The following is a 12,168-nucleotide window of genomic DNA, read 5'->3' as shown; positions in this document are numbered from 1 at the left end:
CAGGAATGAGCTACTGAGCCCAGCCCAGGTCACGTTTTGTTTTGTTTTGTTTTGTTTGTTTTGTTTTGTTTGGTTTGGTTTGGTTTGGTTTTGTTTTGTTTTGTTTTGTTTTTGAAACTGAGTTTCACTCTTGTTACACAGGCTAGAGTGCAATGGCATGATCTCGGCTCACCACAACCTCTGTTTCTTAGGTTCAAGAGATTCTCTTGCCTCAGCCTCCCGAGTAGCTGGGATTATAGGCATGTGCCACCACGCCCAGCTAATTTTTGTTAGTAAAGACAGGGTTTCTCCATGTTAGTCAGGCTGGTCTTGAACTCCCAACCTCAGGTGACTTGCCGGCCTCGGCCTCCCAAAGTGCTGGGATTATAGGCACAAGCCACCGCGCCCAGCCCCAGGCCACTTTTAATAGTAAAAGTGGGCATTGTTGATAATTACTACAGGACAACAGGCATAAACCAGGACTTTTCTGGGCAAGCCAGGATGGATGGTCACCTACCTAAAGATACAGTAACCAGATGGATGTTCAGTATCAAGTGTGAGAAGTATGACTATCTGAGAGACAGAGAATACCTAACAATTTCAGGAATGGCCTTTCTTTTCATTAATATTTTATCATATTTTTAAATATGATCCCTGTTAAAGCAAAACTAAGAATAATAAAGCTATATAATACATATATTTACTAAAGTTTATATTATTTAATTCTCTAAATATTCATTGTTTAACATTCAATATACTGTGTAATGAAAGCCTTAAGAAAACTAAAACAGGAAATAGAGGGGAAAATATTTTGTCAGTAAATTTCATACCTTGGAAGACTGACCTATGACCATCAGTTTTCTGCAAATGGTGTAAATATAAATGGTACCTGGATGGAGAAAACGATTGTTAACATGTTGTACAGTCAAACGATGAAAACTTTACATTTCAATTTCTGTGGTTCAAGTCTGTAGGTCCCAAAACAAGTGATCTCATGAGAAAGTCAGATAATGCTATAGAGTTATACTCATGAACATTTTTCTTGTAACTTGTAAACAAAATCATCAAAATAATTAATATGGCCATATTTTAAATATGTTGACACAGGAATCTTGTAGTCTCATTTTATAGGCAATTTAAGTTTTGAAGTATAATAAGCAAAATAATAATTTTAGTGGCATAATTTATGTACCCTGTGCTTTTATTAATTCATATAAAATATTGGTTCCTGGCCAGGCACAGTGACAGTGGCTCACACCTGTAATCCCAGCACTCTCGGAGGCCAAGACAGGTAGATCATGAGCTCAGGAGTTCGAGACCAGCCTGGCTAGTATGGTGAAACCCCGTCTCTACTAATAATATAAAAATTAGCCAGGCATGGTGATGCACACTTGTAGTCCCAGCTACTTGGGAGACTGAAGCAGAAGAATTGCTTGAACCCAGAAGTTGGAGGTTGCAGTGAGCTGAGATGGCGCCACTACACTCCAACCTGGGTGAAAGAACGAGACTCTGTTTTAAAATATATATATATATTTAATTGGTTTCTATGGTTTCCTTATGGTTGAAAAACTAAAGATTTATATTTATCTCCAAGTAAGACTAGAATACATATTTAATCAGCATGGTAAAATACTCAACAAGGAAACTCATAATAATTTAAAATTCATAATGCACGACAGGTCATATTATATTCACTCTAAGACTCATATAACATTTTTCCCACTATCAAGGTATGTCCTATAAGCATTCTAATGAAAAAAACAGCATTTCCAACACCTAAATTAAGTTATTCAAGTATGCTTTTGTGTCAGACCATTAATTAAATGAGGACAGAGGGGTGGAAGTAAGGTTGAAGGGAGGAGTGGGGAACATCACCACACTTCTCTCTGTATACAAGAAGTTTATCAAGTACTCAGAAGATGGTAGCATGCTTTAAAAAGGCATGTAATTGCAACAGGTAGTCTAAATATTTTCTATAAAATATCTCATCAAATATTCACAACCATAAAAATTCAACAATTATAATCCTGTGTTCTAGTTTAAACTTTTAAGTTTCTGATGTCCAGGCATGGTGGCTCCTGCCTGTAATCCCAGCACTTTGGGAGCCCAAGGAAGACAAAATATCAGAGGTCAGGAGTTTGAGACCAGCCTGGCCAACATGGCGAAACCCTATCTCTACTAAAAATACAAAATTAACTGGGTTGATGGTGTGCACCTGTAATCCCAGCTACGCAAGAGGCTGAGGCAGGAGAATTGCCTGTGCCCAGGTAGCACAGGTTACAGTGAGCCAAGAATGTGTCACTGCACTCCAACCTGGGTGGCAGAGCGAGACTCCATCTCAGAATAATAAATAAATAAATAAATAAAAGTTTCTAAGAAAAAGACCAAAACATCCATCACTTGATTAAAACACAATTGTTAGAATAATAAACATCAATTACACAAATCAGTGACCCCCAAAATGGAACAAAACTTAAATGTATAGTACTGTAAATTTCATAGAGAATGCAACTGGTCCTTAACATTCAGGGACTCGACCTTATTCATGTGACTACCCCAGGACATCCAGTTATTCATTCCACTGAAGAACCACTGGGGAAGAAACCACTCGGCTAATAACAACTCAAGCTCAGCCAACTTATCTCATGAAGCTTTGCTGACCTCTACCCTTCATCATTTTTTCTTTTCTTTTCTTTTTTGAGATGGTGTTTCGCTCTGTCACCCAGGCTGGGCTGAACATCTCAATCTCGGCTCACGGCAACCTCCGCCTCCCAGGTTCAAGTGATTCACCTGCCTCAGGCTCTTGAATAGATGAGACAACAGGTGCACACCACCATGAGCTAATTTTTGTATTTTTAGTAGAGACAGTGTTTCTCCATATTGGCCAGGCTGGTCTTGAACTCCTGACCTGAAGTGATCTTCTGAAAGTGCCGGGATGATAGACGTGAGCCACCATGCCTGGCCTCTATTCTTCATCTTTAAAAATAAGCTAGTATGGCCTGGCATCGTGGCTCATGCCTGTAATCCCAGCACTTTGGGAGGCTGAGGTGGGCAGGTCACGAGGTCAAGAGATCAAGATCATCCTGGCCAACATGGTGAAACCCCATCTTTACAAAAAATACAAAAATTAGCCAGGCATGATGGCACATGCCTGTGGTCTCAGCTACTCGGGAGGCTGAGGCGGAAGAATAGCTTGAACCCAGGAGGTTGAGGTTGCAGTGAGCCAAGATTGCACCACTGCACTCTAGCCTGGCAACAGAGCAAGACTCCATCTCATAAATAGATATAAATAAATAAATAAATAAATAAATAAATAAATAAGCTAGTGTAAGTGTTTCTTTGTAGGAAAAACAAATAGTCACCAAATAAAAATATGCACAGGAAACACATGCCTGTCCACAAAACATGTGATAAGGGTATAAGCCAGGAGCCTGTATAAACATGCCAGTTAACGGGGAGCTGGGAAACGGAAGGCCTCAGGAGACTGCCCTCAAGAATGACAAAGGCCCTCTGTATTTCAAAAAAGTGCCTTTAACCTTTCCAGCCCTAAAAGGTTCTGACCGTAACCGAGTCCTTTGACAGTTCAAGATGTTGGCATGGCTCACAAATTCCTGCTGCAAAAGCCAGATTGGGAGAGTAAATGGTATCAGAGAGAACACAGACTGAATCTTTAAGATCTCAGGGTATTTCTGGAAGTTTGTTTCACTTTGTTTTATTTATTTATTTATTTATTTATTGAGATGGAGTCTCACTCTGTCATCCAGGCTAGAGGGAAGTGGTATGGTCTTGGCTCACGGCAACCTCTGCCCCCTGGGTTCAAGCAATTCTTCTGCCTCAGCCTCCCAAGGAGTTGAGATTATAGGTGCATATCACCATATCTGGCTAATTATTGTATTTTTAGTAGAGATGGGATTTCACCATGTTGGCCAGGCTGGTCTCAAACTTCTGAACTCAGGTGATCCACCCACCTGGGCCTCCTAAAGTGCTACTAGGATTACAGGCATGAGCCACCATGCCCGGCCTGTTTCATTTTTAAATGAGTCCCTAATAGGAGTTTATTGCCTGGTCTTGTGAGTCCTTTTCTTTAAAAATGGCCACCATCAAAATAATCTAGTTGAGGGTCTAAATTAGTTGGGTTCTGTTTAGTTGAAAAGTAAGGTATTACTCAATATTCATATACCCAATTAGATTTATTTTTTGAGATGGAGTCTTGCTTTGTCACCCAAGCTAGAGTGCAGTGGCATGATCTTGGCTCAGTGCAACCTCCGCCTCCCAGCTTCAGTCTATTCTCCTGCCTCACCCTCCCAAGTAACTGGGATTACAAGCATGCACCACCATATCCAGCTAATTTTTATATTTTTAGTAGAAACCAGGTTTTCCCATGTTAGCCAGGCTGGTCTTGAACTACTGACCTCAGGTGATCCGCCTGCCTTGGCCTCTCAAAGTGCTGGGATTGCAGGTATAAGCCACTGCACCCAGACTAGATTTTATTGAAAAACCAAGATTGGTTAAATATTTGAAGAAACCAAGGATGTGTGTGTATAACAGTCAATTAAAAGTAAATATAGTAAATGTCTAACTGAAAAGGTCAAATGTATTTTGATCAGTTATCAAGGCACACTTGACCTTTTCAGTCAAATATAGTTTTGATTACTGAAATTACAAATTGTCAACACTTCAGGGTCTCTGCACTTGCTGATCCCCCAGTTGGAATGCCCTTCCACCAAATACCCAGAAGCTTCTCTCTCCAAACTCCTTCAAGTCTTTGTTGCACTGTCCTCTCAGCAGCCCAGCCCCTGCTCTCTCTATGCCCTTCTGGCTTTTTCTTTTCTCCATAGCACTCATCACTATCTGACATGATTTACTTTTTATTTGTTTAGCATCTCCCTGCCATGGAAGTCAGAATGAGAATGTGGTTTTTGTCTGCTGTTCACTCCTGTGTCCCGAGCACCTAGAACAATGCCTAGCATATGGTAGGCATTCAGTAAGTTTTAGATGAATAAATTAACACAGGGAGAGTAGTTACTGAAACTAAGTATGTGTGTCTCCCAGAACCCAGTAATTCCACTCCTGGGCACAGATCCCAGAAAACTCTTGTGCAAGTCTATAAAAGGACATGTATAAGGATATCCATTGCAGAATTATCTGTGCAATTAGAGAGGTAAGGCAAAGCAGGTGCTCATCCCCGGGTCTCTATGGATATCTGGAATATAATTCAGCAGGCAGAATTAAAGAATTAGATTTACATACAGGAACTTGGCTAGATTCTAAAAAAAAATCATAATATTCACCAGGAAAAAAAATAGGAAACAGAATAAAATCTAGAGCACAATGTCATATGTATTAAAAAAGAGAAAAGAAAAAAAACACACACCAAGAAAAAGATATCAAGGATATATCTTTAATATCCTCCAAAGATATAGGATACAGAAATAATATTTCTTTAAAGACTATTGAGAGAGACCAGGCACAGTGGCTCATGGCTGTATTCCCACCACTTTGGGAGACTGAGGCAGGCAGATTGCTTGAGGTCAGGAGTTTGAGACCAGCCAGGCTACCATGATGAAAACCCGTCTCTACTAAAAATACAAAAGTTAGCCGGGTGTGGTGACATGTGCCCGTAGTCCTATCTACTCAGGAGGCTGAGGCAGGAGGATCACTTGAACCTGGGAGGCAAAGGTTAAAGTGAGCCAAGATCACGTCACTTCCCTCCAGCCTGGGTGATACAGCAAGGCTCCATCTCAAAAAAAAAAAGAGAGAGAGACAGACTATTGAGAGAAATGTAATCCCAGTGCTTTGGAAGGTTGATGCAGAATGGCTTGAACCCAGGAGTTCAAGGCTGAAGGCTTCAGTGATCACACCACTGCACTGCACTCTGGGTGAGAGAGTGAGACCCTGTCTCAGACAAAAACAAAAAAACAAACAAAAAAGACTATGTGGGCTTGTGATATTAAAAGGAGTAAAGACAGGAAATCAAGCTCATTTCCACCACTCAAACAAGACCTGACCACAGGGCTCAACCACTGGGCCTAACATGGAACTGCTGCTCCTTCTCTGTCCCTACCCAGATGTGTGAGTGACGGCAGTGGGTGACACAGGGAACGTGGAATCTCTGGAGGAAGATCAGATACAAAAGCTTAATAATCACTGGACTGAAAAATATCAACAAAGCTAGCCTCATCTCTGGCAGCAAATGTAAAGTCTAATTTCAATCAAAATGTCAAAACATGATTTGGGGGTGGGTGAGAAAGGAAAAGGCTAGAAAACAGAATTTCAGTTGCCATGGATGAGGGAAAATCCAATACGTTTCCTTGAAGCTATTTGATCCTGGCTTACACAAATCAAACACACTGTCATTAGTATTTTCCTTTCAAAAAATCTATTGTCCAGAGAACAATGCAGTAAGTTGCAACTTTAGAGAAAAGCAAGTATTACATTTTTTAGCTAAGATTCATTTCTTTAGACATACACATAATGTATATATATATATATATGTGTGTGTGTGTGTGTGTGCGCGCGCGTCCATGTGTGCATGCACGTGTGTGTGTGTTCCTCAGTGCTCCTCGCTCAAAAACCAGTAGGAGGAGGTCACTTTGTAGAAACCCAAAGCCAAGTTGTTTGAGGAATGGGCCCATAAATGGGTGATGCTTAGAACCAATCTAACCTGCACTGGTTCTTTGACCCTTCTCTATTTATACATACTCATTAACGGCAGCCCTGCTTTTTGAACACTCAACAGTGATTATTCCCACAGCCTCTGACCCTTTCCTCAATGAAAACCACATGCTTTATCCATCCCAGTTTATGAGGACAAACCTGTAATACAAATGTTAAAAAAAATCATCCTATTATGAAATGAGTATGTTTTAAATCACAAGGTAATCAAGCTACTGTCAAACTTAGCATTGAAGTAACTTTCTGAAAGACACAATGGAAAATAAAACACATCAGCATGTACCATTGAAGATAATCCAGCATAGATGCTCCTGTGGCAGAGCCACCTGCATGATGAGCCTTAAGAAGGACAAGATATGCAGACACTGGACCACGGATTCTTTATTCCGCAGGTTTTCATCACTGTCACAGACCAGCTGGTAGTTGCACATATTTTTGCCACTCAAAGCTTGAAACTGAAACACATGGAAAAATAGAAATAGAAATAACTGGCCAGGCATGGGAGCTCACATCTATAATCCCAGCACTTAGGGAGGCTGAGGCGGGTGAGTCACCCGAGGCCAAGACTTTGAGACAAGCCTGGCCAACATGGTGAAACCTCTCTCCACTAAAAATATAAAAATTAGATGGGCACAGTGGTAAATGCCTGTAATCCCAGCTACTCAAGAGGCTGAAGCAGGAGAATTGTTTGAACCCAGGAGGCAGAGGTTGCAGTGAGGCAAGATCGCACCATTGCACTCCAGCCTGGGTGACAAGAGTGAAACTTCATCTCAAAAATAAAAAGGAAGAAAAAGATAGAAATAACTTAGGAAAGCATTTCTCAAAATGTAAAAAACTAAACTGGAAACAATTGTGGATAACTAATTTAATAGCTTAGTATACAAAGAAACATGATAGACAGGTTTCTTTAAAACATCCCTTTACTTAAGACTAACTTTCCTTAGTCAAAAGAAATTTAAAAGCAAAAACAAAAACAAAAAAAATACAAAAATCCTATTACAAAAATACAGATTTGAATCAATTGTTGTAAGCTCATCCAGTGGCATTTTAACTTTTTATTAATTCAGACATGATTTAACCATTTACGCAATTCACTCAATAAATGTTTCTTGAGCATTTAGCCAAGAAACCTCTATTAGCCACACTCTGCTAGGCAACAGGGACTCTAGGATAAGGAAAAAACAGCCCCTACTCTTGGAGGAGGGAAAACAGTTCCCAGCTCATGCATCTAGGTTCATGCAGCACTGAAGCGACTGCTCTGGTCACTGAATTGTAAATCTTTTGTAAGGTTGAATGAGAAGGTTTAAAATAAAATATGGCCAAGGCAGGCAGATCACTTGAAGTCAGGAGTTTGAGACCAATATGGTCTGGTCAATATGGAGAAACCCTCTCTCTACTAAAAATACAAAAATTAGCTGGGCATGGTGGTGTGCACCTATGATCCCAGCTACTCAGGAGGCTGAGGCAGGAGAATCACTTGAGCCCAGGAAGCAGAGGTTGCAGTGGGTCAAGATTGCAACACTGCACTCCAGCTTGGGCAACAGAGACTCTGTCTCAAAAAAAAAAAAAGTGAGGGCATTATAGGGGTGACTCAGGCTCAGAAAAGTAGAGAGCACTCCATATATTCCAAGGAATTTGGGCTTTAGCCAAAAGGCAAAGTCACTGGGTAGTGGAACAAAATGACAGATTTCTACTTCAGAAATTAATTGGCCAGGCATGGTGGCTCACGCCTGTAATCCCAGCACTTTCAGAGAGGCTCAGGCAGGTGGATCATGAGGTCAGGAGTTTGAAACCAGCCAGACCAACCTGGTGAAATCCCATCTCTACTAAAAATATAAAAATTAGCTGGGCATGGTGGCATGCACCTGTAATCCCAGCTGCTAAGGAGGCTGAGGCAGGAGAATCACTTGAACCCGGGAGGCAGAGGTTGCAGTGAGCCAAGATCTCACCAATGCACTCCAGCCTGTGTGACACAGAAAGACTCTGTCTAAAAAAAAAAAAAAAAAGAACGAATTCTGGCAAAGTGTGAAAAGCAAAAAGCAGAAGGCAGGAGGTCAAGGCTACAAAGAGGGGAGTAGGAGAGACCTTTTCCCCCAGTGGGGTGCCAACCTACATTGCCCAGTATTCTCATTCATGTACCTATGGTACAGCCAAACTGAAGTGTTCAGTGGTCCCCCAAACAGGCCTTGGGATTTTCTGCTTATTAATCACATACTGTTCCCTAGGCCTTGAATAGTCCTCAGTTTGAAGTAACATAAATTTAGAGTTAGTCTGATCAGAGTTCAAACACCAGCCCTGCTCATTGCTTTAAGTGGGCTAAGAAACTTCCATTTCCTAATCTGTAAAAGAGGCACCTCTTAGGACTTTAATGAGGTTGCAAGATGATAATTCATACAATGTATTTAGAAGGGTACTTAGCACATGGAAACTGCTCAACCAGCGAATCAATGGTAGTAATTAACAAAATACTGGTATACTAGAAATAAAGTATAAAATTTTTAAATCAGTAGATTTATGTTTAATCTCAAGAGCCGCTTTTTTACACGATGTGATAAGCTTTATTCTTCTTTTCTGTAAAATAGGGATAATAGTGTGTAACTCATAAAATTACTTTATCAAATTTACTTTCCAAAGCACTTTATAAACTAAAAGCACTCTACAAATATTAGTTATTAAGTAACAATAACTATCTGCTACATGAATGAGTGACTGCAGCGACTTAGTCTCCAAAGCATCCTTACAAAGCTTAATAAGTTCACTTTCTTATCCAGCACTGAATGTATTTATTAAGCAACTTACAACACTTGGCTAGATGCTATGCTAAGCCAACAAAAGACATTTAGAAGTGGTCAACTGAAAGATATACTGCATAGCTAATCATAAATTATAGCTATTTTAGCTGCTCATTCATCTTACTGTAAGTCCGGCAGTTTTATCTCTAAAGCCTTTTGGGAAAAAGGCAGCTTTGAATTGAGTTACATCCACTTTATTCTCATCAAAATTGGTACTGAACTGCTGAAGATATCTTCCATAGCATTGTAAAAGGGCCAGTTTGTATTCCTGAAATAAAAAGAGAACTTGATTAAAATTTCAAAATATCATTTAACTTATAATTATTAGGTAAAATTCATATTATTAATGGTATCAGTGTTGATTATTACAATTATGCCATTGCTACCAGTACCATTTTCCAAAAACACAGCAGTCATAGGCACTACGCTAGACAAAGTAAGTGCATTATTTCATCTGCTTATCACCAAAAGCCTAAGTGAGATGGGACTCTCATGATCACAAGGATGAGAATACTTCCTATGGCACTGTGTGTGGTAATACCTACATATACTCAAAATCCAGGCTCCAAAATTCAGCATCATCAGATGATGATAACTCACATACCCAGAGAGGTGGAGGAGTAGTCTTGCTTCTCTGATACCATATAGGCTTGAAAAAGAAAAGAAAGGAAGAGAGACAAAGGAAGGGGAAGGAAGGAAGGAAGGGAGGGAGGGAGGGAGGGAGGGAGGGAAAGGGAAGGAAAGGGAAAGGGAAGGGGAGGGGGAAAGGGAAGGAAAAGGAAAGGGAAGGGGAGGGGGAAAGGAAAGGAAGGGAGAGGGAAAATAAAGGAAGGAAAGGAAGGGAGAAAGAGAAAAGGAGGGAAAGAAAAAAAGAGAAAAAGAAAAAGAAAGACAGATGGGAGGGAGTGCAGGGAGAGGGAGGGGAGGGAGGGAAGGGAGAGGGAGGGAGAGGGGAAGGAAGAGAAGAAGAAAGAGGGAACCAAAGAAGAGAACATAAAAGAAAAAATGCAGAGTGAGGTGAGCTAGCTGCCTCTCTTTCAACTGTCAACAGACTCTGAAGTTGCATCAGGACAAATAAAAAGCATCTGAGCAGTGGATTTTTATTCATTCAAATTCATGCTTATGTTCCCATTACAGAATCAGATGCCCCATTTCTGTAACCCACAGGGCTCGGTTACCTGGAGGGTTTCAGGGTAGGGAAGAGGGGACATGAACAGTGCTTTCAAGATGCATCACCTGTCCAGTTACCTAGCCCCTTGGGAGGCACCTACAATCAAACACTGTTATGTTTACATTTCTTTCTTTTTTTTTTGAGACAGAGTCTTGCTCTGTAGCCCAGACTGGCGTGCAGTGGCAAGATCTTAGCTCACTGCAACCTCCGCCTCTCAGGTCCCAGTTCAAGCAATTCTCCTGCCTTAGCCTCCAGAGTAGCTGGGATTACAGGCACACGCCACCATGCCTGGTTAATTTTTGTATTTTTAATAGAGACAGGGTTTCACCATCTTGGCCAGGCTGGTCTTGAACTCCTGACCTCATGATCCACTCACCTCAGACTCCCAAAGTGCTGGGATTACAGGTGTGAGACACTGTGCCTGGCCTGATTAGTTTTTTGCTCACTAATTAATCTTGAATCTTTTCTGCTCTAACTTGATTGACATAATAAATTCAAATTAAAACAAATATTCCACAAGATGATCTTTACTACAACTAAAATAAAAATAGAGCCTAGAAACCAAAGTAACAAGTTCATTTTCAGAATTATAAATACCTTTAAAAGAAAAAAAAAAAGGAGAGACAGGGTTTCGCCATGTTGCCCAGCTGGTCTCAAACTCCTGGGCTCAAGCCATCTGCCTTCCTTAGCCTCCCAAAGTTCTGGGATTACAGGCGTGAGCCACCATGCCCAGCCTGGCCAACATTCCCTTCAGTGAAAAGTAGATAAAACTTTTTTTGTTCCTTTAATTAAATTTTAAAATATCCTATCTAGGCCTTTCTATCTAAAACATTCTGAATCCTTAGCTACTAGCCCTCTTTAACTTGCTTTATCAGCTTCTAACATACACCTCCCTCCTCCCTCCACCAATACCCACTCCACTCCCACAGATTTCTCAAACAACCCCAAACAGTGCTTTTTATTTGCATTACCAGCTTCTTATACTGCAAAGTATAAGGATGGAGAGCGGACTGTCTTCTAATTCTTGTGGAAACTTTTATTCCACCTCCATGAATAAAGCTTACAAGTTGAATCTCACCTGGGTTTCTTTTTTGTAGCTTACCAAGGCCTGTATTTTCAAGTTTCTAAGACCCACATGGTCCATTTACATGGAACTATGATTATTCTCTAGTTTTGGCAGGAAAATAGATCTTACTTAGTTCTTCATTATGAAAGTTCCACCACTCATATCCTCTATTTGGTAAATTTGTCTCTCAGACCAAAAGGATTAAAGTCCAGAAAATAGAAACAGAGGGGAAAAAATGAAGTTGAGAAACTGAAGATTAAGAAAACACTAAACACTGCCCACGGCTGGCCTAAAATCCCATTGTCTGACATTCATATAACTTAGAATAATTTGGACCTATGCCAGAGTTTAAGGGGGAAACTCACATGATCATTAATGGAAAACCCAGCCATGCTGTGGTCTCATCAAACCAAGTCCACGAGTCCACAGCATTCCAAGACCCAGGCATTCAGACAGAACTAAAATTAAGTAGGGCACAAACTCAG

The 12,168-nt window shown here is 40.6% G+C and overlaps 1 protein-coding gene across 7 annotated transcripts in view; it reads right to left on the bottom strand.

Annotated features, from left to right (window-relative positions):
- Positions 1-12,168, bottom strand: part of CFAP54 (cilia and flagella associated protein 54) — a 363,952-nt gene that overhangs the window by 342,455 nt on the left and 9,329 nt on the right. For all 7 annotated transcript variants that reach the window (XR_013522378.1, XR_004728978.3, XR_013522376.1 and 4 more), the window contains exons 3-5: positions 9,571-9,714; positions 6,938-7,109; positions 810-868 (exon numbers count right to left, since the gene is read on the bottom strand). Coding sequence is in view for 2 of the 7 variants with exons in the window: in XM_017976307.4 (XP_017831796.4) it covers positions 810-868; positions 6,938-7,109; positions 9,571-9,714 (375 nt within the window). In the remaining 5 variants the exon portion in view is untranslated. The remainder of the gene's footprint in view (positions 1-809; positions 869-6,937; positions 7,110-9,570; positions 9,715-12,168) is intronic.

This window comes from Callithrix jacchus, chromosome 9 (assembly GCF_049354715.1).
Source record: "Callithrix jacchus isolate 240 chromosome 9, calJac240_pri, whole genome shotgun sequence".
Classification (NCBI taxonomy): domain Eukaryota; kingdom Metazoa; phylum Chordata; class Mammalia; order Primates; family Cebidae; genus Callithrix; species Callithrix jacchus.
The sequence above is the reverse complement of the archived record's forward strand: the minus strand, read 5'-3'. Positions and strand labels throughout refer to the sequence as shown.